General features: G+C 54.0%; 1 protein-coding gene across 3 annotated transcripts in view; it reads left to right on the top strand.

Moving 5' to 3' along the window:
- Positions 1–24,978, top strand: part of SDK2 (sidekick cell adhesion molecule 2) — a 263,209-nt gene that overhangs the window by 158,131 nt on the left and 80,100 nt on the right. For all 3 annotated transcript variants that reach the window (XM_081220352.1, XM_081220351.1, XM_081220350.1), the window contains exons 4-9: positions 7,147–7,294; positions 12,562–12,695; positions 20,002–20,113; positions 22,088–22,278; positions 22,406–22,489; positions 24,350–24,544. In XM_081220352.1, coding sequence (XP_081076478.1) covers positions 7,147–7,294; positions 12,562–12,695; positions 20,002–20,113; positions 22,088–22,278; positions 22,406–22,489; positions 24,350–24,544 — 864 coding nt within the window. The remainder of the gene's footprint in view (positions 1–7,146; positions 7,295–12,561; positions 12,696–20,001; positions 20,114–22,087; positions 22,279–22,405; positions 22,490–24,349; positions 24,545–24,978) is intronic.

The raw sequence follows: 24,978 nt of genomic DNA, 5'->3' as shown, positions 1-24,978 counted from the left end.
TTGGAGGGAGAAACAGCATGTTCATAAGAAACGAGCACAACCACAGGGAAGTACCATCCCATTGCGAAAACCAAAGAGTCTAGCGAGACAAGGTGTTAATACAAAGTCTCACCACTGCTGGTGGGTGTGTGAATTAGCAGATTGGTGCATGTCAGGAAAACAGCTTGGCATGACCTCATATGATTAACATTTGCACAACCTACAACCCAGCAGTTCCACCTTTAGGTGCATCCTCTAGAGATTCTCTCAGCCACACGTGCTAGAAGATCCACATGAGACTGTTGTTAGCAGGACGGCAAAACACTGATAACAAAGCCAGCCTGCAGCAGCATTGTGCTATCTTGATACATGGACGTCCAAGCAGCTATGAAAATGACTAAACCAAGTACAAGGACGGAGATGGAGCTCCCAAAAAACATGTTGCACAAAAAAAAGCAAATCACAGTAGGTGACATACAAAATAACCCAAAGGGCTTAGAAACAGGCTAAATTAACAATAAATTGTTTGAGGATACATCTACGTGTGGTGAAACTTGAAAGAAAAAAAAAAGCAATGACATGATTGACACAGCATCCAAGACGGCAATTACCTCTGGCGAGGGAGGGGATATGATGGGAGGAATGCCGTGGGGGAGAGGGACGAGGTTTGTTCATGTGCTGTTCCTTAAACTGGCTGGTGGGTACATGAGCGTGCATTCTATTCTTCTTCCTTGAACTATTCATATAATTATATTCGCTATTTTTTATGCATGACATATTTCATGATAAAAAATGTTTTATAAATAAAAGCAATAAATATATTCTGAAGTGGAATGCATAATTTACAAAACCTTTTTTTTTTTTTTTTGTGGTACGCGGGCCTCTCACTGTCACGGCCCCCCGTTGCGGAGCAGAGGCTCCGGACGCGCAGGCTCAGCGGCCATGGCTCACGGGCCCAGCCGCTCCGCGGCATGTGGGATCTTCCCGGACCGGGGCACGAACCCGTGTCCCCTGCATCGGCAGGCGGACTCTCAACCACTGCGCCACCAGGGAAGCCCCACAGCCCTACAAGACCTTTTAATATATAACAAAAACATCAGGAATTAATTTTAGGTCACGTCCAGCTGTGCCCCAGGCCCATACTTCTTTGCTCTTGGGGGAATTTTTAGGAAAAGTTGGATCAGCGCTGCGAGGAACAACGTGGTATATTAACAAGCATGTATCTTGGAGAGGAAGTATAGTAGACAAACCGTTATCTGTTTCCACCTCAGTGGGAGTGAGTTTTCCTAGGAGATCCTGGATCCCCAGCCCCATCAGTGTGCACTTCCCTCTAGCCTTTCTCCTGCACTGGCTGGCTGAGCAGACTTCTTCTCAGCACCACCCTTGCAGCTGGTGTTCAGGACATACACGCCTGTGCGCTGGGCCCCCTGAGCAGAGGGAAGAGACTCCCTGACCTAGGAGGCCCATGTGGCAAAATGGAGTAGGGAGAATTGGGAGGGTTCTGGGGCCCTAAGAGCCATAGGGAGGGGAGACTGTGGGATGGAAGCGTGAATGAGAGCATCAACCGCAGAACTTGGACAAGGCCAGCTGTGCCCTTCCTTCACCTATCCATCCTGCCATATATACATACATGCACACAATCACCCATCCCTCCATCCACCATGCCTCCCTCTCTCCATCTATCCACCCATCCATCCACCCATCTACCTACTTATCCAACTGTGCATGCATCCACATAGACATACAATCATCCATCCCTGCATCCTGCATTTCCTTCATCCATCCATGCCTCCTCTCCATCCATTCATCCGTCCATCCATCCCCGCCCTCATCCAATTACCCATCTATCCATCCATCTCTTCATTCATCCGTCCACTGAACAAACCCACCACCCTGCCCTATTGGCATTTTAAATTTCCTCAGACTAGCACTTCTCTCCTACCTCCTAGCCTTCGCATACTCTCTTTCCTCTGGACTATCACCACGCCGCCCCCCCCCCCACACACACACGGCTAACACCTACCCTTTATTTATGTCTCTGCTTACAAAAAAGCCTCACCCCCACCTCCCAGTCTAAAGTAGGTTCCCTTCATGTCGCCTCTCATTAAAAAAAAAAAAACCCTGGGGACTTCCCTGGTGGCACAGTGGTTGAGAGTCCGCCTGCCGATGCAGGGGACACGGGTTCGTGCCCCGGTCCGGGAAGATCCCACATGCCGCGGAGCGGCTGGGCCCGTGAGCCATGGCCGCTGAGCCTGCGCGTCCGGAGCCTGTGCTCCACAACGGGAGAGGCCACAACAGTGAGAGGCCTGCGTACCGCAGAAACAAACAAACAAACAAACAAACAAAACCCTGTTCCTTCTTCCTAATTTCGTTGGGTTGGTTTTCTTATGCCTGTTCCCCTAGCCAGACCATAAGCTCCACAAGGACAGGGACCGGGTCTTTCTTCAGCACCTTCTGCAGAACCTGCCTGACCCATAGTAGGGACTCAATAAAGAGTCATTGCATGACGGCATTGGGTGAGTTTAGAGAGAACCTACTGTGTGCAGAGGACGGGGCCTGGTGTCTTATAAGGATTTGCTCATGAATATAATTGAATAGAACTGCCTCTTGAAGCTTTCAATGTAATAGAAAGAGATAAAGAATGTGCATGAAGAATTTTAACACAGGGGATGAGTCATGGAAGAGGTGAGGAGGAAATGCAAAGGGAGAGCCGGGTTTGAACGCTGGCCGGCCCAGCCCTAACTGCGCACATTGGCTAAGCCACTCTATCTCCATGAGCTTTAATTTCCTCACTGACGAAATGGAGCTAATAAAACCCGAGAGAGGAGGAAAAACACGATTACCATGAAATTGCTTTAAATTGTTCAAATATATCTTCGGAGCTCTGTGAAAAGTTTTTTAAATAGATAAAATTATTGTAAGAACTGAAATCAATGTGATTTATTGATGCAATTTTTTTATAGATAGAGCCAAGTAACAGAAATTAGTAAACAACTTAAAAATGTGTATTTAGGAAAGTTGAGCTTTGTCATGTCATTATGCGGATGAAATGAGACAATCTGTGTGAAGCCCACCTAGAAAGAAACCTGACGTAGGGCCAGTGACTGTTTGGGTGGCATGGGATAATCTTTGTTGAAGAGGTTGATGTTTAAACTGTGAAAAATGTATAGGATTCCAGTAGTTTAATACTATAAATATTAGACACAGTTTTTAGCACTTGACTATACTCTTCCTGTTTCTATGGCTGCATAACAAATTACGCCCAAACATCATGGTGCACCACAGTCATTTATCATGCTCACAGATTCTGTGAGTCTGGACCAAGCACGGTGGGAACAGCTGGTCTCTGCTCTTGGATGACTGAGGTCTCAACTAGAAGACCCAAAGGCTGGGGGCTGAAATTATCTGAGGGCTCGCATGTTCATTCACATGTCCAATGTTGATGCTGGCCATCATCTGGGACCTCAGTTCCTCTGCACAAGAGCTCTTCCTGTGTCTGTGTGAGCTAGATTGAGCTTCCTTACAATATGGCAGCTGGATTCCAAGCAGGAGTGTCTGGAGAGCCAGGTGAAACTTCTGATGACCTAGCCTTGAAAGTCACATAGCATCACTTTCAGCATATTCTACCAGTATAGTCACAAAACCCCCAGACTCAAGGGGGAGGGGTCTTAGCCCCCACCTCTCAGTGGCAGGAGTATCAATCACACTATAAGAAGATCATGTTGAATGGGAGATAAATAGTAAGGTAGCCATCGTTTTTTTTTATTGAAGTATAGTTGATGTACAATGTTGTGTTAGTTTCAGGTGTACAACAAAGTGATTCAGTTATACATAATATATATATATATTCTTTTTCAGGTTCTTTTCCCTTATAGGTTATTACAAAACATTGAGTATAGTTCCCTGTGCTATACAGTAGGTCCTTGTTGTTTATCTACTTTATATATAGTAGTGTGTATGAATTAATCCCAAATCCCTAATTTATCTCTCCCCCCTTTCCTCTTTGGTAACCATAAGTTTGTTTTCTATGTCTGTGGGTCTATTTCTGTTTGTATATAAGTTCATTTGTATCATTTTTTTTTATGTAGACCATTCTCTTTTTTTTTAATAAATTTTATTTATTTATTTATTTATTTATTTATTTTGGCTGTGTTGGGTCTTTGTTGCTGCACGCGGGCTTTCTCTAGTTGTGGCGAGTGGGGCTACTCTTGGTTGTGGTTCTCGGGCTTCTTACTGCGGTGGCCTCTCTTGTTGTGGAGCATGGGCTCTAGGCTCACAGGCTTCAATAGTTGTGGTGCATGGGCTTAGTTGCTCTGTGGCATGTGGATTCTTCTCAGCCCAGTGATCGAACCTGTGTCCCCTTCAATGGCAGGCAGATTCTTAATGACTGCACCACCAGGGAAGCCCTGAGAGATACTCTTCTTAACTCCAGTTTACAGAAGAGGAAGTTAAAGCTCAGCAAGGTCAAAATTTTGCCCAAGGTCATGCCTAATAAGTAACAGAAGTGGGATTTGAATTCAGGTCTCAGTGACTCCAAAGCCACCACCGTTACATTTACTGCTTGCCAAATTAGGACAAGGATGCCAACGGCAGGTTTCATTTCTTGAGGCACTTACTTGACTAGATCCTCCTGGGATGCTGTTCAATCGTGGTGCCCTGGTGAATCATGGCTTGCTCTGGTGGTGTTCCAGGCAGGGTCCCACACACAAAGAAAGGCCCCGAGGTGAGAAGTGGGGTGTAAGTAATTCATTGTGGTGGGGGACGCAGGACATGGTGTGGGCGTTAGGACAAGAAAGGTTGGTTGGGGTCAAATTAGGGAGAGACCTTGAATCCAGGCAAGGGAATGTAGACTTTCCTGGGGCAATGAGGAGATACCAGAGGATCTGAGCAAGTCAGAAAAATTAATCAGAAGCAGTGTGGAAGATGGAGGAGGCGGGATCCAGTGTAGGCCATGATGCAGGGGCGGAGTCCGTGCAGCCAAGTGATGGGGCGAGCATGTGGTTGGGGCCTGGGAGAACAGAGGGGCCATAATGTGGGAAAGGAAGCACCACAAAAGGCTCCAAGGATCTGAACCCAGGTGATCTGGGCAGGTACAGGTGGGGCAGCTATTAGCAGAACTATGAAAGCAAGAAGGGAGGCTTGGCAGGGAGGTAAGAAATACCCAGCATTTCCTGTGGCAAGTCGGGTGTTGGGTATTGGAGCTCAGGGAGGAGCCAGGGCCGATGTGAGAGCCTTTGCAGAGAGACTGTGGCCAAAACCATCAGATTAGGCAAGGCCTCCAAGGGGGAATGTGGCCAAGAAGAGATTCAAGCCCAGGGCTTTGGAAAACGAGAGTGTAGGCCGGTGGTCCTCGAACTTCGGCATACAGTAGACTCCTCGGGGAGGTGAGTCCAGGACTCAGAGACCCAGGCACGTTGAAGCAGGGCCTTTCCGTGCCCTAGGGGACGAGGGAAGGGTGGGAGCAAATTTCTGGGCTTACCGTGTTCCCTAGGGATTCTGAGACCCACCAAAGTGTAAGAACCACTGGCTTCAGCCCAGCGGTACTTCTCAGCCTTGGATCGTGTTGGAACACCCTGAATGGCTCTAGAAATACTGATGTCTGGACCCCAGCCACCCCAAAAGGTTCTTACCTCTGAGAATATTAAAGGGGGTTCTAAGGGGCAGTCAGGTTGGGGACTCCTGGCTGAAGGAGAGGAAGAAGAGCAGTGGTCTTGGAGCGGTTAAGAAATAAATCAAAAAAAATTTTTTTAAAGAAAGAAATCAAAGCAGCAGGACACCCATATGGCTTAGCACGCGGCCCCCTTGACCCAGGAGGGAACAGGTGGGCAACGGGGACTCACAGCCAGTTTTTGGTGGTCTGAACCTTACTGCACGTGGGATTCTGATGGGAAGCCCACACCCCGTACCAGGGACATCAGAAGTTTGGGGATGAAACCCCAGCATTAGGTGCTTTTAACTCTTGATGTGTTACTCAGTGACACACAGCCAGGTTTGAGGGCAAACAGTACTTCTCACACTTGGATGTGGACACAGTTGACTGGGAGTCTTGTTAAAAGGCAGGTTCTGTTTCAGCAGGTCTGGGGGGCGGGGCGGGCCTGAGGCTCTCCCTTTGTAGCAGGCGCCCAGGTGGTGCCCATGTGCTGGCCCACGGACCACCCTTTGGGTAGCAAGGATGTGCATTCATTTTAAAGAGTCGTGGTTGGGCTTCCCTGATGGCGCAGTGATTGAGAGTCTGCCTGCCGATGCAGGGGACACGGGTTCGTGCCCCGGTCTGGGAGGATCCCACATGCCACGGAGCGGCTGGGCCTGTGAGCCACGGCCGCTAAGCCTGCGCGTCCGGAGCCTGTGCTCCACAACGGGAGAGGCCACAGCAGTGAGAGTCCCGTGTACCACACACACACACAAAAAAGAGTCGTGGTCATCAGCACCAACACCCCTTCCCACACTCCACCCATCTCCACGCCTCTGCTCTTAGAGTCAGAGCCCATCCAGATCCCAGCAGGCAGGTGGGCAACCAGAACTTTCCCACCTGCATCTCCGCTGCTCCCCTCCAGGCTGATGGAACATCGGAGCTGGACCAACGGTCCCCTCTTTATCTGCCAAGGGGGTAGGCATTCTTTCAGAGGAGCAACGTGGTGTTTGTGTGCAACATCCATGCAGCCTCACACACTTCACCCAAGGGCTCGGGAAACTGCTCCCCAGACGTGCCCTTCACCCCACACCTAAATCCCTGCCGCACTACAGGGCAGGGAAGGAGGGACAGCTCTGCCTGTCTCCAGACTCTGAGGTCCGAGTTCAAATCCTGCCTCCGCCCTGTTCCAGCCACGTGCCTTTGGACAAGTCAACGAGCCTGTTTCAGCAGTTTTTCCATTGTAAACTGTTTGACATAATGACCCGTGTCTCATGGTTGTTGGATGAATCCATTGCTTCATGGACCTATGGATATAAATGGATACAAACCCCAGAAGTACAAAGCAGAGCATGTCGTAGTGACGGATGGGGTGATGGGGCCACGTGAGGTAGCCGAGTATGGTGGCCGTGCCCCACGATCATCCTGTCTGTCCCCACAACTTCCTTCCGCTACCACCACTCCCAGCCCCACTCCCGGGGGGTCTTGGCTGCCGACCTCCGGCCCCTGACCCCTCCATGTGCCCTTCCCTCCCACAGACATGGGGAGCTTTGAGGAGAGTGAGAAGCACCAGAGCGTCTCCCATGGAGAAGCAGCCGTCATCCGCGCCCCACGCATCGCCAGCTTCCCACGGCCGCAGGTGACCTGGTTCCGGGAAGGCCGCAAGATCCCGCCCGGCAGCCGCATGTGAGCATCCTGCCCTTGGTGGGGCGTAGGGGGGGCTGGCCCCGGGGGAGGAAATGCGGGGCCACGTAGCACCCCCAGATGCTGAGGACAGAGGGCCCTCCCTGCTCTGGGTGGGAGCCAGATGGGGGATATCCCCGATGAGGGAAGTCTGGTTTCCAGGGGCCTTTCTGGGAAAGTGCGGGACGAGTCTTGGAGCCATGACAGCTCCGTGGCCTCCCCGGGGAATCCCAGGCATTGGCTCCACTCTCGGCTGGAGAATAATTCTGCCTCTAAGAGCACTTAAAAAACCCGAACTGGCACAGACAGAGGCTCTGTCGCCATGGTTACAGGCCCAGGGTTCAGGGCACACGGGAGGATGCCGCCACCCCCCCGGCAGGGTGTCTCCGCAGTGCGTGTGTGGCTGGGTGTCCACTGGTGTGCACGGCTGTGTGTGTTTTGGCTCCAGGGAGGAGGTGAGGCCAGGAGAGGCGGGAAGAGAAACACACGGTCCTTTCAGTGCTCACAAGGGCCCCTCTGTGCAGCCCGGAAGGGAGTTGTGGCAGCCTGGCTTGTGGGCAGAGTGACAGAAGCAGCGCCTCCACAGAGGGCGAGGGGCAAAGCACGGGATGCAGTGGCCCTCCTGACCCCCCTGGGAGAGCCAGCCCAGGCTGTTCTCTTTGGGACCCGCACTCTCCCCTACACTCTACTCCCAGAAGAGAAGAAAGACCACCCTGGTCCTAGTCCACTTGGGCCGCAGGTCCATTGTGGGTGGAGCCCATTCTGGTCTCTGTAGGAAGCAGAAGCCGAGACGGACAGTTCTTTCCTCTGGGGAACGTGAGGTCCAGTGAGAGAAGCGTGATCTTAATAACATGATGATATCCTGGCAACAACAGTGGCTGTCGTCTATGGAGTGCCTGCTGTGTTCTCAGGCCTGGGCTAAGCACACCCCCCATCACCCTCTCCTCCAGGACAGACACGCACCTCCCAGGGAGAGATGCTCTGTCCCGTTCCCTTTTCCACCCCCAGGTCCACCTCAAGAAATATTTGTTGAATGAATGACCCTCACAACAACCTTACAAGGTGGCTGATTTTACCCCCTTTTTATAGACGGTAAAGTGAAGGCCCCCAGAGTTTAACTGCTTTGCCAAATCTCACGCAGCTGGTTCCAGGCTTGCCAACTTCAGAGTCAGGTCCTTAATTCTGCCTTATGTGGAAATTATATGAGAACAGGTACAAAGACATGAGAGCTAAAAAGGATAAAGTGATTGTACTTTCGGAGAATTGGTCCTGGTGATTCTCAACGTGGCTGCCCTCTGAGATGATCTGGGACCATTTAAAATATATTGATTTTCAGATTCTACCCCCCCACACATTCTTATTTCATTGAAACGGGGTGTACCGAGGCCTTAGGATTTTTAAAAGCTCCCCTGTGATTCCAGCGTGCAGCCTCACTTGAGAGCCAGTGTCCTAGAATGTATCTGTTACCTACAGACACAATAGTACTGCGTAACAAGTGGTCCCCGTGGCCTGGCACAATAAGCATGTATTTGTCATGTGAACTGGCAGATTGGTGAGCTTGGCCTGGCTCTCTCACTTGGCTGGGGCTGGCTGATGAGAATGCCTGGGTGACTCAATTCTGCCCCACGTGTCCCAGCCTCTAGCCAGTGGCCCCTAGCATCTCCTCCTGGCAGTCGCAGAAGAAGCAAAACACAAGCTTCTGCTAATATCCCATTTGTCAAAGCAAGTCACATGGTAGAACTCAGGTCAAGAAGCCAGGAAATTGATTCTGCTCTTGAGTGAGAGGACTACAGAGTCACCTGGCGAAGGTGCTGCTACAGAGCAGGTGATGATTGGGTATACACACACGCACACCTTCCTGGTCACTCCTACCCCCTCCCCACCTCCTCCAGTCGTACCGAACGCACGAGAGAACACTTTGGGGATTTCATCTCAGCAATTACAGCAGATTAATATTCATAACCCAGAGGAAAGGTCCCTGGAAACAAATTCTCTGGTGTCTGTTTGCTGGAGACACGCATCTGATGAGCGCTGTCAGTCAGCGGGGTGCACAGGGTGCTGAAGGCACGTGCTGTCTACAGAGGATCCCTCTCCCTCCCAGGGCAGAAGTGGAGATTAGTAACCCCTGGCCCGTTCCTTGATACTCATTGTTGAAAAGGAGACAAGATTCCCATCAAAGACACATGCTGGGGGCTTTGGGCAGCTTCTAGGGTGATTTATTTTATTCTTAATTAAATGATCAGTTGGGCTCCCGTGGAGCTCAGAAAAAAGGGCACACTTCATAGGAGTGGGAGATGGAAGGTGGGAGGGAGCTAGGCCCATCAAAGCAGCGGGAAAGACCTAGGAAATTGAAACCAGAGGAGTGTGGCTGAAAAATATCACCAAGCCCCTGCCTGAGAGTAGAGCCCTGATGTCCACGCCCTGCAAGAATTCCAGCAGCTTCCTTCAGTGCGGGTGCCTCTGGGGGCAATAGGCCGGAAGCCCTCCTGACAGCCACAAATAGCTTTGTGCACTTTGGAGGTGAGGGGCAGGGTCGTTCTAGAACCACCTGTCAAGGGGAAGGTCATCCTGCAGAAGGCTGCTAGCCCAGGGACCTTCCTTAGCCTCCTGCTGAGGACAGAGGGACAGCAGGTCAAAAGGCCACTGGCCCTTCCCCGGCTCTCTGCCTCCTGTTCACTCCACACTGGGAGCTCGAACCCAGGCCCCAGGGTCCCGGACACAGTGCTTTCCTCTAGTTCCAGTCAAGGCCACGCTAGCTGCCTCACAGACGGACCCCCAAATCCCAGGGACTTAGTGCCAGAGAAGTTTATTTCCTGACAACTGAAACTCCCACCGAGGGCGAGGGATGGGAGGGGCACCCTCCTCCACAGCCAAGTTGGTGGGAGCTCCACCCTCATCCACACTGGACTCCCAGCGGCCCCGCTGGTCCAAGCCCAGAAGCAATGCACATCCTCCGTATCCCACTAGCTCAGCCAACTGCCCACCTGGGTGCAAGGGGGGCTGGGAAGGGTGACCCCTGGCTTCCCAAGATCTTCAGTTCTCTGCAGGAGGGGAGCCAGAAACAGAGGTAGATGGTGACCATCTCTGCCACCTGGATATGCCGTCCCCTCCCCGACCCAGGACAGGGTACCACCCACCGCACAATCCACACATTCCATGTTGAACCCAACAAATCGTTGTGCGGGCTGTCTGGTGCGTGGTGGGACACTTAGCAGCATCCCTGACCGCTGCCCACTAGTTACTAGTACAGCCCCACAGCTGGGGTAACCAAAACCTGTCCAGGCACTGACAAATGTCCCCTGGAAGGTGAAGCCACCCCTGATTGAGAACCACTGACCTAGAAGGATCCATCATAATTAGACAAAATATAGGCAAAGGAGAGAAAGGGGGTGGGGAGAGTCTGTGTGGTCCAGGAGAGAAGGAATTGGAGGTGGGAGCCCTTCTCTGGAGGCCAGAAGAGGAGTTCAGGCCAGGCGGGTGTACTGGGGAGGGGGACCAGGCCATGCCCAGGGTGCCCACCTGCCAAAGATTTCATCTAGCTGGCTTCTACATCACCAGGGCAGCGGCGGGGGAAGCTGGAACCCAGGGGGTCCACGTGCACTACTGCTTGTCATGAGCCCTGACCTTGGACTGTGTGCCTGGAGAGGGCTGAGTGAGAGGGAGGGGACAGCCTCAGGCCACCTGGGGACTAACAGAAGCAGCCACAGGAATCAGAATCAGCCTCAGCCTCAGGGCTGGAAGGGGTCTTCACCCGCATCTGCCTCCACCCCTTACACAGATAAGGAGACTGAAGCCCAGCAAGAAGGAGGCTGTGAGCTCCTTAGAGGCAGGGGCCGGAGCTCCACCCCGGAGCTGCCCCCCTGCCTTGGCACAGCCCAGCCTCCCTTTCCCCAGCCCTCACCCACCCCAACAAGCTCCACTAAAGGACCAGGGCCCCTGAAGGAGAGTCCCACGTGAGGACATGGTCACCCTCCCTGTCCCATTGTGTCGAGTTTAAAATATTTTAGCTGGCTCTGTTCCCTCCCATCACCTCATTAGCTGGAGGTTAAAAGAGCTCTCCAGGGGAACAGAAACAAAAAAAAGGACATCATTAGGGTTCCCAGGAACTGGGGCAGGAGGGCTTTGTCTTCCTGCTTCCTGGAGCTCAGCAGGCAGCATGAGACTCAGCACGCGAATCCCCAAAACCAGGAGAAAGAGAGACCTCAGCACAACCTGGCTGGGAGAGACCAGGCTGGAGAGGCATTCGTGGGGATGTTTATTTGAGAGCCCATTTAAAACTCTGTTACATTCACCTAATGGGAAAATTTGAAAAGAATTCAACTGGATTTGTCCTTGTTAAACGAACATTAAGGATGTTTAACAGCTGTCTCGGGCACATCACATTAAAATCCAGAGAGAGACTTGACACACTAATGGTTTTGTTTGTCCTCAGGAGGATGGGTGAGAGGAGGTGCCTGGCAGAGCCAGCGTGGGCAGTGCTCCTGCACCCACGTCCAATGGGGTCCCCAAATTCCCGCCTGCAAAAGCCCTGCACCCGGCCCGCGGACATGGGAGCCGAGGGGCTGCAGGATGGGATCCCAGCAGTGGGAACCAGGTTGGGAGCAAACAGCCCATGTCTACACCCCACTACCCGGCCCATCTCCTTTTTCCCTCTCCACCAGCCCCGATGGCCCCTCTTTTATTGACCAGATTTGGGGAGAAGTAAACGGATACCCTAAGAGGGGGATGGGGGGAGATGTGAGCCCCAGAAGGCTGTATTAGAGGCAGGCTATAGCCTTTGAATCAACCTAAAGAGATTCAGGATTAGATTAAGGCAGTGATTCTGGAATGATCGTGTTCATTTCTAAATTCATTCTCGTCTCTCATCATTCATTCATTCATTCACTGATTCTGGTGAATGAATTTCTTTAGTTCAACACTCCTGGTGCAGAGGTAGCCCCACACAGCCATCCATGCTGTGACACAGGAAAGGGTAGAATTCCAGGGGAGCTCTGGCCCCTAACCAGGCCTGGGGGCAGGGAGTGGCAGAGAAGTGTCACCTGGACAGTCTCAGACCCCTGGGCGTGTTCTGTACTGGGGTCTGATCCCCAGTGCTGGTGGAGTATTGGGATTCTCTGCAAACTAAGCATGGCTGGAGTTCAGGCAGTAAGTGGTTCCAGGGGGTGGGCTGGAGAAGGGGGTCTTGGGGTGCCTGGCTTCACGTCCCCGCTCGCATCCCCTGACGCTCAGGCTCAGCAGGCCTATCAGAGGCGTCCTTTTCCTCTTCCCAGAGCCATCACCCTGGAGAACACCCTTGTCATCCTGTCAACAGTGGCTCCAGATGCAGGCCGCTACTACGTGCAAGCAGTTAATGACAAGAACGGGGATAACAAGACCAGCCAGCCCATCATTCTCGCCGTGGAGAGTAAGTAAGCCGCAGGGCCTGGGACCGATGGTGGAGCGCGTCGTTAAATCTTGGGAATGGGGCTCCGGAGGGTCATTGGGAAGATAGAATGGCGGTGGAGGGGGGAGGCTGGGAAAGGGCAGGGGAGGCGCCGTCCCAAGGAGGAGGAGGTCCAGCTGGGGGTGGGAGTGGGAGGTGGAGGCTGGGAGGGAGCTGAATTCCGGACCCCATGCCCATGACGAGTCTGAGACCCTATCAGGAGCGGGGGACACTTAGCTTGGCTGTTAGCTGGGCCCCTGGGGGCCCAGAGAGGGCACGGGGTATAGGAGAAAGTATGTGCACTAGAGGATTACCACCACCCCTGGGGCTCAGGTGCTGGTGGGGTGAGCCCGCCAGGAGATGGGAAGCTCCTTTTTAAAGAAATATACTGACTGCCTCTACTCAGCTGGCATGTAAAAAGCGCCACTTTTACTTGGAGCCAAGCCATCCTCACCGATGGGAACACGTGCTCTCTGCCCAGGCTCCTGCCTAAAAGTGCCCCTGTGTCCATCCCCAGAGACCGCCCTGCACCCTGGAAGAGAGGCAAGGCTCTCCCCAGCGGCAGAGCACAGAGGAGAGCAAATGGAAAGGGTGACTCCTTGGGTGTCTTTGGCAAAGAAGTATTTGTCCAGCCAAGGCTGAAGGCAGGTTTCCGATCGGTGATGGAGATGCTGGGGGTGTCCCCCCCGGCCTGGTTCTCCCCGGCCCGCTCGCTCCATGCTCCATCCCTGGGATGGAGAGGTGGGGTGGGGGGGTGGTCACAGAATACGCGGGACAAGGCCAGAGCTTCCCGCAGCGGCCAGGCAGCCACACAGGCTGGGGGAGCCAGATGCTCACGTCCCTCCACATCTGTACAACTGCTGCTCCAAAAGCCAGCCTCATTTATCATCCACGGTCCTGCTGGGACGCACCCGCCAGCAGCAAGAGAAGGGTGCTCGCCAGCTCGGAACCTTCCCATGTCCTTCCTCTGATCCCAGCCTCTGTCTTCAAGGGCCCAGAAAGCCCAGAACATTCCCCAATCCCGACCTGCCCATTCCTGGGCCTTGTGAGCACCAGCAGAACCCCTTCCCATACGTGCAGTGACCTCCTCCCCCCAGACCACATTCCTGTCTGCCTAGAAAGAAACCTGGGTGCAGCGAGCAGAGTTCCAGTCTGGATACTGACCTATCAGGGTCACGGGTGTAACTTCTGACATTGACCTGGGCCAGGGTCTCAGTCTTGTCCCGGCAACCTGGGGCCTAGCCCATGACCTGGGGCTGCTGTTTCTACAGGAAAAGGAAGGTAACCATCAGAGAGACGTTTGTCCCCATGTATCTTCCAGCGCTTAGAATACCTAGAGTCTAATGGAATTGAATCATTTGGTGGGAGGGATGCTCACGGTCCGAGTCAAGGCCAGGCATCTCCCTGGGTGACTCAGCTGACCTCCCCCAGCACCCTCCTCCTGGCGGGAATTGCACCAGCTGTTCTCCTGGCCAACCGGGCGGGCTCTTCACTCTCTGCTGCCTCCCCCAGCCCTCCGGCTGGCCCAAGAGAGCCAGGCAGGGTCCCTTGGGACCCCCATGTGTGCCCAAGCCTCCCCCGCCCCACCCCCGTTGTCTGTTTCTCCCCCACCCCATCGCCCCTCGTCTCCTGCTCTCACGGTGATTTGTACTGGATTGAGAGCAAAATCAGCTGATTATCAGCTAATTTCTCCTCCCGTGAGTGACTGCACTTCAAATCCCAGTTCCTGTCACTGACACAAATCCCCAAGCTGCCTGCCTGCCTGCCGGCCAGTTTCCTAGGAACATTTGCCACTTCGCCCACCACCGGCTGCATCTCCCCTCATCTGTCTCGCCCGAGCCTCACCTCTCCCTCTGCTCTCCCCCCTCACCCCTTCCTCCCTCCTCTGCTCAGGGCAGCTCAGCCTCTCAGCAGCCCTCAGGGGACATCCATGCTCTTCAGAAATGGAGAAGGAGAGAACAAAGACCAGTGACACCCCCCCAGTTGCCCTCTGCCCAGGTGTCACCCAGGTGACCTCACACGGAGTGTCACAGCTCTTGAAAAGTTCATACCTGGCTGGTGGTCCCACTGGGTGGCAATCAGAGCTGCACTGTCCAATAGAATTATAATATGAGCCACATACGTAATTTAAAACTTGCCACTGGCCTCACTTTTTCAGAAGGAAAAAGAAACAGGTGAAATTCATCTTATTATATTTCATTTACCCAACATATCCAAAATATTAGCCGTTGAACATACAATCAATAGAGAAAATACTAATGAGATGCTTCACACTGGGTTTCTTTTTCCTACTAAGTCTTCAAAATCCGTGTGTATTTTGCACTTAAAGCACATCTCAATTTGGATGCTGGATTTTCATCTGAAATACGTGATCTGTATTTAGATTTCATAAAATTTACAGCTGGAAAGGTGGGATCGTATGCCCAAGTTTTTCCACACATACTTAAAAGTGTTCTAATAACTGATTCGGGGATCCGCTTTTAATTAAATGTAAATTAGGTAAAATTAAGTCCCATTGCATCAAAGGGCCACCAGTCACGTTTCAAGAGCTCGTAGCCACCTGTGGTTCTCACCCCACCCCTGCCCATGTTGGACAGGGTAGGTCTGCCCTGGGCCCTTGAGTGCCTGGAAGCCTGCCCAGCAGAGGGGAGCAGCTCGCCTCCCTGCTCCCCACCCACTGGGCCCGTGGCCCAGTCACGTGGTCCCCGAGCCACAGTTTCCTCGCCTGTGGCAAAGCGTAGTTGGGAGGAGGGTTCGATGGGATGACTCGGGGAGAATGGATCAGAGTGGGTGTCCCCCGTCGCACCTGTTATCAAAATTGTCCTGGGGCAGCGAGACCCCACTTTGCCCCCATGTGGGGAGCCCCTAAGCTTCTTCGTGCCGCAGGGCCCCGTCCACATCACGAGCTCATGCGGAAGATGCCCGTCCTTGCTCTGGTGTGCATGTGGTTTTCTTGCTTGATCTTTAGGGCCCCATTCACCCCGCTGTCCAGAGCAGTGCCTGAGCATGGCCAGGCTGTCCCCGTCCCCCTGGCTGGCCCTCCAGAGACCCTGAGTCAGTACAGGCCTCCCTGCAGAGAGTGCCTGCTAGAAAGGTGCGTCCTGCCGCGGGTGGGTCCACCCAAGCGGTCCCCCTCTGCCTCCACACCACACCAACAGCCTCCCTTTCCGTCACCCCACATGCTGGGCACCGTCCGGCACTCTGGTGCTCCATCATTACAGCAACCCCTGGAGGCAGTCTGTTATTCCCCTCCACGAGTTACAGATGAGAAAGCGGGGGAAACAGGTCTGAGAGGTGAAGCAATTTACTTCCCGGCAACATTCGCTAATGATGCACAAGCCCGAGAATGGAACCATGTTTCCCTGGCTGCCAAACTCACCTCATTAACAGCTCCCCAGATGTCCCAGAGGGAAACAGATCTCCCTTTTGGCCACTGCTGCCCCCTGAGAGGCACCTGCTTTCTGCTTTCTCAAGACTCTCCAGAAGTTACCCCGCCCCAGGCTTTACCTCCCAGTCATGCCTGCCACCGGCTCCCAGGCTCTCTCCAGTCCCTGCCACTGGTGACCTCCTGGTTGCAAGCCCACCTCCTGCATCCTGATTCTCCTTGACCGCTCAGGACGTTCAGCTCCACTGATCCCCCTCCCTGGCACCCCGTGACCTGAGCTTCCTCAGCCCTGCGTGTCTCCCCCAGTTCTCCCGTCTCCTGTTTCCTTCTCCCCTGATGTGAACAAGCCGATGCTTGGTTCTCTGCCCTTTGTCCCTCCCACTCCCCCACCCCTGGTCCCCGGGGTCCCCTTCGCCCCACCCTCCTGTTCTCTCCGGGCGCGTCACCCCCCGGGGCTCCTGCCTCGTGTTCCTGAGTGTCCCCCCCTTGAGTACCTTCCTTCCGACATCCCACCGCCATCTCCACCCCAGGGTGACAAAACCCCAACCCATCTCCCTTCTTTGAAAACCTGTTCCTCTTGGGCTTAACTTTTCTCTGTAAAGGGGGCCCCATGTCCAGGCATCTTGTCCCCGTGTCTTGTGCCCCCTCGTGTCTTGTCCCTCCCTGTAATGTGCCCCCCTAGGGCCGACTTCCAGCCCAGAGCCCAGCTTGTAAATTCTCAGTAATCTGGCCCTGACCCAACTTCTCCCAGTCAGATCTACTCCCCCTAGCAGGGATGGAAAATGGGATTCACCTCATCGGCCAGCTCTGATCCATTGTTGGTGCTTTGTTAAGAAGGATTCTGAGGACACCTCTGGGCTCAGCCAAGAAAAGCACTGACCAATCAGGAGAGTGGGCTGGGGACGGGGCAGCATGTGGGCCAGGATCCATCACGTCTGCTCTGGGGCTCTCCCCCATCATCCATCCCAGCGCTCTGAGGCCACCCTAGCATCGTGCCCACATTTACCTCCGGATCCCCCCATTCACCTCACCTTCACTCACACAGCGCTCCTGTTCTGGAATGTTCTTCCTTCTGGCTTCTCTGAGTTCCACTCAAGTTCCCCCATCTCCTGTGAGTCCCCAGGGAGCACTTGAGGCTTTGCCTGATCTCCTGTAGCCCTGAACACGTGTGTCCTCCTTCCCTCGGTCAAGAGGCCCCTGAGAGTCCATGACTTCCCCTCCTGGTAGCCTCTGGCTCCATCACTTGGTCCAGGCTGGGTTGGGGGTGGAGGGAAGAAGCAAGGAAACATTCCTCCACCCAAGCACAGGCAGACAAATCCCCACAGGAGGGACTGTCATCTATGTGCCAGGGACTCTGCGCTTACCCCAGAGCAGCTTAGCCGTGCCCCCCCAGGACCCTCCTTCCAACACCCGTCACGTGCATCTTTAATCTCTTAGATGTCCAAGCGCGGATCTGACTGCTTCCCAGACTGCACACCATGAGGACAGACCCCCTACCCATCTCACTCGGCGGGGAATCCCTGGTACACAGTCTGGCACACACAGAGCCCTTACCCAGAAAAGATTTGTTGAGTCGGGAGCTGATCCCACACAACCCTGAGAGGCGGTGATTTCTAACCCCTTTCTGCAGCTGAGAAAAACCGAGACTCAGGGGATGAGGTGACCAGCCGGAGTCACGCCCAGGATGCCTGGGGCAAGAGCAAGGTTTTGAGCCAGGTCTTCCTGACCGCCAGGCCCTCCTTCACTGCGTCCGGGGCCCCTTCCCTCGTACGCTGCAAGCAGCCACCTGGACCTGGGCAGGACAGGGTCCCTGGGTGGGTGTCAGTCTCCCCTTTAACCTCGTAAAGCCAACAAGGCAGCCCTGAGGTCGGGGGGGCATCCCTCATATTTTTAAACTCTGAGGGCTCTGTTTACCCATTGACGCCGTGGGGCTCTAACTCTCTGTCTTCTCCTCGTGCACCAGTAATCTGGGCCTCCGCACCTGCGCACCCCGGCATGTATAGTAAACAATGTGGAGCACGCTTTTATGGATTCAGCTACATCAGCAGCTTTCAATCCAATCGCTCTTTATGGCACCTACATGAGGCTTTTATATTGTTGTAGTTATTTGGGTTTATATGCTTCCTTTCTTCCCCTCTTCATTTTAGTTTATTTTTTACATTTTATTCCCATTCTACCTGGGCCTTTCCCAGCAAGGCCTGGAGGCCCGGCAGGAAAACCCTTCCCGGGGCTGACTGGGGTGGACTGACTTCCCCATAAAGCATGTCTTATTGCTGTTGCCCGGAGGCCGTGCATTCCATTATGGCCTGCCACCTCCAGAGCCTCGCGGTTAGAGGCCACCTGGATGGATTTGTTGTGAGAGAAAGTCCTTGGTGGCTGTATTTCTGGGAGCCATAGAGCAGGTGTACAGAGAATATTGGAGTTTCTGCCAGTATTGGGCCTGCACTGACCCACAAAGTTAAGAACCTGGCCACTTCTTAAACAGCTCAAAAAATATAAAAAAGGAAATGCTCCTGCCTCTGTTAGGAGAGTTTGGGGTGTTGTTTTGCTTTAATAAAACCCAATCATGATAAGTTCTCTTTCAGTTTAATCATCGACCCTGGAAGTTATACAACGATAGCTTCAGTCCCATGCATTCATTCACCTAACAGATGTATTTGAGCACCTACTGTGTGCTGTGTGGCATGGTTCTGGAAGTGGGAGTGAACAGGACTATCTTGACTCAGGCTGCTGTAACAGAATACCATAGATGGTGGGGCTCAAACACAGACATTTACTTGTCATAGTTCTGGAAGTCCAAGACGAATGTACCAACATGGTTGGTTTGGGCTGAAGGCTCTCTTCCCTGGCTTGCAGATGGCTGCCTTCTTACTGTGTCCTCACATGGCAGAGAGAGAGATCTGGGGCCTCCTCCTCATCTTATCAAGGCACTAACCCTGTTGGATTAGGGCCCCACCCTTGTGACCTTATTTAACCCAATTACCTCTTAAAGACCCCACCCCAAACACAGGGAAGTTAGGGCTTCAACATATGAATGGGGGTGGGGGTGGGGGTGGGGAAAATTTAGTCCAAAGCAAAAACAAATGAGGTTCCTGCCTCATAGAATGTATTAATTTCCTAAGGGCCACAAACTGAGTGACCTATCACAACAGAAATTTACTCTGCACAGAAGTCTGAAATCAAGGTGTCAGCATGCCCACGCTCTCTCTGACAGGTGTAAGGGAGGATCCTTTCCTGCCTCTCCAAGGCTTTGGCAGTTGTGGGCAATCCTTGATGTTCCTTGGCTTATAATTCATTACTGCAGTCTCTGCTTCTGTCTTCACCTGGCCTTCTCCCCTGTGGGTCTGTGTCTAAATTTCCCTCTTCTTATAAGGACACATCATATTGGACTTCGGGCCCATCCTGATGCAGTAGGACTGCATCTTAACCTGATTGCACTTGCAAAGACCCTATTTTCAAATAAGGTGACATTCACAGCTGCCGTGGACTTGAATTTGGGGGACAGTATTCAGCCAACTACAGGGAGTTTGCATTCTGGTAGAAGGAGGTGGCAAATGAAGCAGTAAGCCAACAAGACAAATGCAGGTGGAGGGAAGGATTTTGAAGGCAAAAAACCAGGACAGGGGGATGGGGACGAGGGAGTGGCTGCATTACAGAAGGAGCGGGAGAGGGCTTGAGGTCTCCAGTGCACTCTCCCTGGACACTGTGTGGAGACCCATCAGCAGAGGAGGTGGGAGGGACCCCGGGGTCAGTGTCTGGAGGTTCGGCTCTGGGGCTGCTGGGGCGTCTGCCCCATGGCCACCTGCCCCCCCTCCATGAGGACAAAGGTCTCCCATGGCATCCCTCTAATGGGGGGTGGGATTTCCGGCCTCTGTTCCCAGCTGACACCTGTCCTCTCTCCAGATGTAGGGGGCCCCTCAGACCCCATCGCTCCAACCATCATCATTCCTCCCAAGAACACCAGCGTGGTGGCCGGGACCTCGGAGGTGACCATGGAGTGCGTGGCCAATGCCAGGTGGGCAGTGCCCCTCCCCCACTTTAACTCCAGCGAGCGCTCCTGACCTGTGGGCTCGGAGGAGACCAGTCGGAATTCAGACAGGCCCAGAAGTGTCACGTGAGGACCCATGAAAGAAGATGGGGTATTTAGCCTAGAGGAGGGGTGATAGGTGGGCCGTCAGAGAGCCGTCGGATGCAAGCAGGGCCCGCCCGAGAGGAGAGCCCACGCCTCGAGGCATGGCAGCAGTTACGGGGCAGCAGATCCCAGCCCGGGATATTTGGGGCTGGTGGGGGATCCACTCATACTTCCAACGTTCAGAGCAGCCTGGAGAGGGGTGGCTCACCTCTGCCAGCAGTGCCCTCCTCGCGTGCAGGCGTGGGCAAGAGGGAAGCTGTGCTAGGAGACAGGTCACGTGATGGACTTTGCAGGAGGGCAGACCTGGGGTCAGGTGCAAATGCGGCCCCTTCTCAGCTGTGTACGACCCTCACTTCTCTCCCTTGGTCGTGTGTGGACACTGTGCTACGTGCCCTCCCACAAAACCTCCTTTCTTCCAACAGCTACCCACGTAGGTGTCACTACCCTGAGGCCCAGAGAGGGCAAGCAACCTACCCAAGGTCACCCAGCTGACCGATAGCAGAGTTGCAATACAACAAGCCACCACCCCTCGGGCCCATGCTCACTGCCAGGCTCTGGGCCTCAGTGTCCTCAGCTATAAAGTGGGAAATGATGCAGCACCTACCTCGGCAGTGAGGCATGCAGGTAGAATGCTGGAGCCAGCCCGACCTGACACCCCCTAAGTGCTCCAGAAAGATGATGCAATGTGATGGAGTGGGCAGTTAGACCAGTGACCCCAAGGTCACCCCCAGCTGAAGGTTCCCGGACAGCGTGTCTCTGTAGCAGTGCTTCTAAAATTACGCTTCTCAGGGACTTCCCTGGTGATCCAGTGGTAGAGAATCCGCCTTCCAGCGCAGGGGACACAGGTTCGATCCCTGGTCGGGGAACTAAGATTCCCACATGCCGTGGGGCAACTAAGCTCGTGCACCACAACTACTGAGCGCACGCGCCACAACTAGAGAGAGGAAACCCGCATGCCACAACTAGAGAGAAGCCGGCGCGCCATAACGAAAGAGCCCACGTGCCGCAGCCAAAAAAAATTTTTAATACATAAAAGTACACTTCTCAGAACCCAAGTTTCTCACAAGTAAGGGAAAGGCCGCCAGGATGCAACAGAGCACATTAAGGGAGCAGAGAAGAACCTACATAACACCATTCAGGCCAGGCTGCCCAAACTCACTCGACCACGAAACCCCTTTTTCACGGGACCCCTCTGAGCCCCCGGGGAACTAGCACGGACCCCACTTTGGCAGATCCGCCCTTGGGGATCCATCAGATGCTAAACAGGAGAGCCGGGCAAACCCCAGCTCAGGGGTCCTTGGGGAGCCGGGGTCAGTGATGGAGGAAAGGGGGCCCAGCTCACACCCTCAGCCCTCTCTCAAAGTTGGGGGTGCGTATGTCCACCTGCCTGCCTTTGTTTCCCCATCTCCAAACTTCGGGTGCTTCTCTCCCGTTTCAACTTGTCACTTTCCCTCCCCTTTCACACTTTCCTACCCACTGACTTCTGTGGGATGGGGCGCGGCCCACGGAACAGAGCAGAAGAAAGAGAGATGCGTGGAAAGGATGCTTTTCTGCTCTTGAGAGCCCCCTAGCATGAGTTACCACCGGGACCGGGTCCTGTGTGAATCCATCCACCCTCGCCACAACCCCCAGGTGGGCACGGTTGCCCCCATTTCACAGACGAGGAAACTGAGGCCCAGAGCACTGAAGGAACCGCACCAAACAACGGCTTGCACCTAGAAAGTGTCAGGGGCGTGGGCAAACCCAGGCAGCCTGGCCCCGGCCCTGCACTCCTTGCCATGCCCTGACCTGCCTCTCGGGCCTCTGAAGTCTCTGTGGCTGATGGCCTGCCTCCCTCGCCCCCCCACCCCCACCCAGGCCCCTGATCAAGCTGCACATCATTTGGAAGAAGGATGGGGTGCTGCTGTCCAGCGGCATCAGCGACTACAACCGCCGGCTCACCATCCCCAACCCCACGGGCAGCGACGCCGGTTACTACGAGTGTGAGGCCATCCTTCGCAGCAGCAGTGCCCCCTCTGTCGTCCGTGGCGCCTACCTGTCTGTGCTGGGTGAGACGGGGTGGGGCTGCTGGGGTCCCCCAAGCATGGCTGGGGCCTACTTAAGGGTGACCGGAACGGTGGCCATACCAACAGGAGCACAGATCTGACACCCCACCCCCATCGCCCCCTCCTGCAGAACCGCCTCAGTTTGTCAAGGAGCCAGAGAGACACATCACAGCAGAGATGGAGAAAGTGGTGGACGTCCCCTGTCGGGCCAAAGGTAACGCGGTGGTGTGGATGGAGGGGGACAGGGACCCCCGGACCTTCAGCCGCTCCTGTCCCTGACAAAGACTTTTCTAAATTCCACCTCCTTCTCATCACTGAGCAGAGAGTCAGTCTGGCTGTAGGCAGACACCCCAGGAAACAACAGGCCAAATTACCATAATCTCAGGGCTGGAAATCAACCCCGTGTTACCATAACTTGAAGGTTACAAGTGAATCCAAATTACCGTAATTTCAGGATAGGTGACAGGCCCAAATTGCCCATAATTTGAGAGTTGTAGACAATGCCAAATTATCGTTATGTCAGAACTGAGTGCATCTCTGCCTGGTGTCTGGGCCATTTGGCTTCAGCTCCTCTCACCATTTTTACTTAACCCAACCTTGTCAGAGTTCTTGCAGACTTTCTACTTTTCCCATCCCCACCCCCCCTCCTTCAGGTTCCACTGAGCTAAAAGGCACCCCGAAACCAGGGTGAAATCTGAGATGATGGGATGATAGGGGAGAGCGTGCATGGCGGGACAGGGTCTGACATTGAACAGAGAGGAGAATGTAGCCCAGGCAGGAGGGAGGGTCCAGTGGAGGGGGAGGGGGGATACTGACCCCCATTCTGAGACCATACCAGGGGAAGACAGAGATCCATTCATTTATTGAACAAACGTTTTTGGAGGGCTTATCATGTGCAGATACTGTTCTCGGGGCTGGAGAGACACAGAATGAACCAAACAGCCAAATCCCCACTTTTACAGAACTTAACGTGCTCATGAGGAAGGCAGACAAACCAATAAGCAAATAAAGATAGCGTGTTTCATTTCATCTAAAATGCCATGGGTTGCAAGATGCCCCATTATCTTATGTGCCTCTAAGAAAGAAAAGGGACTGCCAATTAAATTATGACATGCTGTCGATTGTAAGACACGTCCTGATTTGAGCTGTTACAATGTGAAAGAAGGCACTGCTTGGACTGGATGAAATATTAGAGGACGTCAGGGTTGAAAAGTGCTGGGAAGGAAAAACAGGCAGGCTGAGGGGGCTCGGAGCCACGGGGTGGTCTTTCGAACGGGGTTTGGGGACCTTTTCTGTAGAAGTCACATTTGAGCAGAGACGCAGTGGGAGAGGTGAGAGGGCCAGGGGATACCTATGGGAAGAGCATGCCAGGCTGGGGACACAGCTTGGGGAAGGCTGAGGGGTAAGGGGAGCCCCATTCACCTCCCTGTGCTACCTGGTAGGAGGGGACTTCCAAAGGAACGCTGATTCCATCTGCATGCCCCTTGACACAGGGTTCTCTGGTCACCTGGGTTTGTGAAAGCCCAGATGGAGGTTCCCAGAGCACACAAAAGACTCTGCTAAATATTTCAGAAAAAATATAGCCTGTCCAGTCCAGCCTTTCCAAGCTAAACTAACCCCAGGATCTTTTTTTTTTTTTTTTTTTTTTTTTTTTTGCGGTACGTGGGCCTCTCACTGTTGCGGCCTCTCCCGTTGCGGAGCACAGGCTCCGGACACGCAGGCTCAGCAACCATGGCTCACGGGCCCAGCCGCTCCACGGCATGTGGGATCTTCCCGGACTGGGGCATGAACCTGCGTCCCCTGCATCAGCAGGCGGACTCTCAACCACTGCACCACCAGGGAAGCCCCACTTCAGGATCTCTTAAATTTTCTTGGGACGTCTACTTGATGAGAATTTGAGAATTGTCCCTCTGAGAACATCTTTCCCTGCTCCCAAGACCAACAGTGACACCTCTGAGAAGGTTCTAGAAACCAAGACACCCCAGGGACACTCCCCCCTCCGAGGACTTGCTGCCTCAGCCCCTACCTGAGCATCCCTCAGAGGCGGCTGACGGTGGGCGCTCATCTCCCACAGGTGTGCCACCACCCTCCATCACCTGGTACAAGGACTCGGCCGTGGTGGAGGTGGGGAGGCTGAGCCGCTTCCGGCAGCGAGGCGACGGGGGCCTGCAGATCAGCGGGCTAGTGCCCGACGACACCGGCATGTTCCAGTGCTTCGCCCGCAACGCGGCCGGCGAGGTGCAGACCTCCACCTACCTGGCCGTCACCAGTGAGTTGACCTTTCCTGTCCTGCACGAGTCCCTCCCGCCCAGGACGCAGCTTTCCTCCAAGCCAGGGGCCTCTTGAGAACAGGATGCTGTGCAGTGCAGAGACAGGATCCCAGAAGGCTGTCCCCCGGGGTCAGTCACTGTTTCTGGCCAGTGACACCTGCTGCTTCTGCAGCCAGCACCATTTTTTCTTTTACAAACCAGAGCCTCGATTTCACATTTGATGAAGGATGAATCCCATTTACCTTGTCATGGAGGGTGTCAGCTGCCCTTGGGGGTCCTCAGTTTCCCCTAAATGGAGACTTGAGAATCAAGGCAGGGTGGGGACTGGTGTCACCTGGGTCCTTCCACAGGGTAGGTGGTAAGGGGAGCCCCTCGTGGGCCTTCCGGGCTTCTTCCCAATGCTGGGGCCCTGTCAGGACGCCTGCATCCTTCC

Source organism: Mesoplodon bidens, assembly GCF_964165515.1.
Source record: "Mesoplodon bidens genome assembly, chromosome: 19".
Lineage (NCBI taxonomy): Eukaryota > Metazoa > Chordata > Mammalia > Artiodactyla > Ziphiidae > Mesoplodon > Mesoplodon bidens.
This window is presented reverse-complemented; position numbering and strand designations above follow the sequence as displayed.